At 46.3% G+C, this 4,031-nt stretch overlaps 1 protein-coding gene across 1 annotated transcript in view; it reads left to right on the top strand.

The window, feature by feature from the left end:
* LOC122562950 overlaps window positions 1-4,031 on the top strand; it is a 45,962-nt gene that overhangs the window by 9,569 nt on the left and 32,362 nt on the right. The window contains exon 3 of the mRNA XM_043716252.1: window positions 299-433. Coding sequence (XP_043572187.1) covers window positions 299-433 — 135 coding nt within the window. The remainder of the gene's footprint in view (window positions 1-298; window positions 434-4,031) is intronic.

Raw genomic sequence — 4,031 nt, 5'->3', positions numbered from 1 at the left:
CCCACCCCCCCTCCCCCACTCCCCCCTGCTGGTTCTGATTGCTGTCCGATCTTAGACACAGCTTCCCTCATCCCGCAGACCAATCAGCTGACCTGATACCCTGCTGAGGTGGAGGGGACTTTGTTCAGGGTTAATCTTCTTAACCCTGAATCACCATCCCAGCAGACCTTCTGTCTGCTCCTGTTCACAGTTATGTTGTTGTCTCTCCCCTCCAAGTGCCTCCGAATGCTTCCCGTGACATCGCGCTGCTGCTGGCATTGGGGTACCCGATCTCAGGTAACTCTCTTCTTGCTTTCAGGACCAGTTTGCCTGCCTGATACTCAGTGTGCGCACTACTCAGCACTTATCCAGAGCCCTAACTACCCAAAGTCCTACCCACCCAATCAGGATGTCTACTGGTTCCTCAAGTTGACCAAAGATGTCAGGGTTGATGGTGAGTCCGCGGCAGGAAACCGCGCATGGAGTTACAAATGTCTTATTTCTCTCAGGATTATCCAGTTGTGAGTGAGCTGCACACTCCGCGTTGTTAAACTGACTTAATAAGTAGATGCTAGAGCACAAATGTTGTTGTGGCTTGGTCCTGTATACCGTAAACCACAAAAATTGGGTTCTTTCTGAGCCAGATGTCTTGAAGTTCATTTAGCACTCTAAATATTTACAGTATCCCGGATGTACACACGTCGTCTTGGTTCTGTACATACTGAAGATCTGTACATTTCACACACGGAACAAACTGACTGAAGACCCCATGACACAAAAAGAATGATCGAAGGCGAGGTAGAGAGTTTTGTATCAGCACGTCACATGTCAAGATGTCACGGAACTGTCTGGAAAGTTCAGGCCTGCCTGATCTACAATCTATGCCTTAATATAACAAAAGTAAAGGGGTTACACTGAACCTTTATAAATCATTGGTTCGGTCTCAGGTAGACCATTCTGAGCACCAACCTTTAGGGGGATAGTCTAAGTATGTAGATAGGGTGCAGAAGAAGATTACCAGGTTAAAGCTGGTGATAATAGGTTTTAGTTACGTCGAAAGAACGAAGGAAGCTGGAACTGGAGTAGAAAACCGTCAGGAAAGAGTTATTGGGCTGTCCAAAATGGCAAAAGGTTTTGATGAAGTCAAAAAGGAGAAATGTCTTGCATTGACAAGTTGTGGATATTGAGAGGTCACGGATTAAAACTTATTGGCAAAAGAACCAGGATAGAGTTACTATAATCTGCAATGCAACATCGCTTTTTTCTTTATTTCTCTATTTAGTATCTAAGACTTGTACCTAAGATGGTGCCATGTGTGCTGGCATCATACATATTTCACTGTTCTCCTGTATTTCTATACATGGGCATACCTGACTACAAACCTAAACCTATACCTACCGATGATCATCCTTGCCATGCAATAGTACAGTTCTAAATCTCAGAGATAAACCTTAAATGGCTATCGAACAAATTGTCTCATTTCCATCAGTGGAGTCAACTCACCCTGGAAATTATAGACTGCCCCCTTTAACTCTGAGAGGGATCAGGAGTTGACAGGGATTTGGGATACAGTTAGGGATATGATAAAAAAAAACACTTGGAGGTTGAAATTGGATTGCCCATCAGGACCAAAGCTAAATTGTCTTTGTGGGCTGAAGAACTTATAGCGTTCAGTTTGATTGAGATCACTGTATGGAAGGCGCTGATACAATACCACCTGCTTTATAGCATCCATCTCCAACCCCATTTACCTTACGCAATCTTCCAAGAATGAGCTGAATTGTCCCTCCTGAGAAATATCCCTGTCAGAGCACACCTGTCTCCAACCTCCGGTCACCTCGCTGTCTTATGGAGTTATTTTATGAGCTCGGTCTGAGTAGGTTGGCATGGCAAAGACCTTCAGGTGGAACCAGCTATGACTGAGAGGATATACAGCTCAGGAATGGGCCATTCAGCCCAACCAAGTCCATACTGAAGTGAAGGCTTCACTCCTCCCAACCTTCCTTATCTAAATCTGCGCTGAAAATGTGTTGCTGGAAAAGCACAGCAGGTCAGGCAGCATCCAAGGAGCAGGAGAATTGACGTTTCGGGCATAAGCCCTGCTTCAGGAATGATAAGCCCTTCATTAGCCCTTCTTCGGGCTTATGCCCGAAACGTCGATTCTCCTGCTCCTTGGATGCTGCCTGACTTGCTGCGCTTTTCCAGCAACACATTTTCAGCTCTGATCTCCAGCATCTGCAGACCTCACTTTCTCCTTATCTAAATCTGCCACTGGGACCCTCAGTCCTTTCTATTGTATCAATAGCATTTCCCCAACTGCTTCATGCAGATTAAGTCCGAAGTGGGGGAGGCTGGTACAATTGCAACATTTAAGAGGCATCTGGATGGGTATATGAATAGGAAGGGTTTGGAGGGATATGGGCCCGGGCACTGGCAGGTGGGACTAGATTGGGTCGGGATATCTGGTCGGGTTGGACCGAAGGGTCTGTTTCCGTGCTCTACATCTCTATGACTCTAATTAAAGAATTGAAGAGAAGTGGAAAAGCCCTGATGTTATCCTGATTTTGGAGGAAGTGAAGTGGATTAGCGTTATTCAAAGTTTGGGCGAAGATTTGTAGCTCGGGTGCTCGTTGTTGTGGTTCTGTTCGCCGAGCTGGGAACTTGTGTTGCAGACGTTTCGTCCCCTGTCTAGGGGACATCCTCAGTGCTTGGGAGCCTCCTGTGAAGCGCTTCTGTGGTGTTTCCTCCGGCATTTATAGTGGTTTGTATCTGCCGCTTCCGGTTGTCAGTTCCAGCTGTCCGTTGCAGTGGCCGGTATATTGGGTCCAGGTCGATGTGCTTATTGATTGAATCTGTGGATGAGCGCCGTGCCTCGAGGAATTCCATTGTGTTTGATGATTTATTGGTTCGGGCAATGATGGACTGAATGGGCTAGTTCTGTGCCACAAGGATTCTGTGAGTCTGTGACCATGAAACATTGATTCCACTGGGATCTGTTCTGATCTAAGACGATGACATTGCTGGTTGGCTGCACATCTGATAGCAGAATAAAACCCAGTTTCTCGTGCGGGATCAGAAACACACTCACCATGCTGCGGGTTCATCACTCTCCTGCTTGGGAAATGTCCACAGGTCAGGCCACGGACTGAACTACACTGGGGGTCATATTCACATCAGAGTGTCCAAACGTTTATGTGGGGTACATTCAGGCCAGTGCAGAAACAGCCAGCACCCACACTCCTGCCATGACCTTACCCCATGTCCCCTGATGGAGATCAGCCTGTGATGCCACTGTAGTCAAGCAGCTCTGTCCTCAGCTCATAGGTCGAAAGTGGCGACTTCTTTGATCAGACAAACGAGGGGTACTTTAATCCTTCCAGTTCACATAAAGTTACCTGAGAGGATTGATATGCTTTCGAAACCAACAAGGTAAGGGGCAGAGGGATTAGCCAATCCAGTGTGTGTGTGCACTTAACTGTTTATATGCTGCTTGTAAAGAATTAGCGAGACAGATTTTCATCTGTTTTTAATCCAAGTATAGGCCAAGTTTATTGTCCTATAACTGACCTTGATAAAGGCATTAATTGGTTAATACATCTCCCGAAATGCAGGAACAGCACTCTAAATCCACGCTTGGATTGTACTACAGGGACACGCATTCCAAGCTTATGGCTGTTTTTCTGTTCCAGCTTTTTGGTTCTCTCAAATGATCGCAGAGTCATAGAGTCATTGAGACGTACAGCACAGAGACAGACCCTTCAGACCAACTCACCCATGCTGACCAGATATCCTAACCTAATCTAGTCCCATTTGCCAGCACCCGGCCCATAACCCTCCAAACTCTTCCTATTCATATACCCATCCAAATGCCTTTTAAATGTTGCAATTGTACCAGCCTCCACCACATCCTCTGGCAGCTCATTCCATACCCGTACCACCCTCTGAGTGAAAAAGTTGCCCTTTAGATCCCTTTTATATCTTTCCCCTCTCACCCTAAACCAATACCCTCTAGTTCTGGACTCCCCCACCCCAGGGAAAAGACTTTGTCTATT

Source organism: Chiloscyllium plagiosum, chromosome 26 (genome assembly GCF_004010195.1).
Source record: "Chiloscyllium plagiosum isolate BGI_BamShark_2017 chromosome 26, ASM401019v2, whole genome shotgun sequence".
NCBI classification, from domain to species: Eukaryota; Metazoa; Chordata; class Chondrichthyes; order Orectolobiformes; family Hemiscylliidae; genus Chiloscyllium; species Chiloscyllium plagiosum.
The sequence above is the reverse complement of the archived record's forward strand: the minus strand, read 5'-3'. Positions and strand labels throughout refer to the sequence as shown.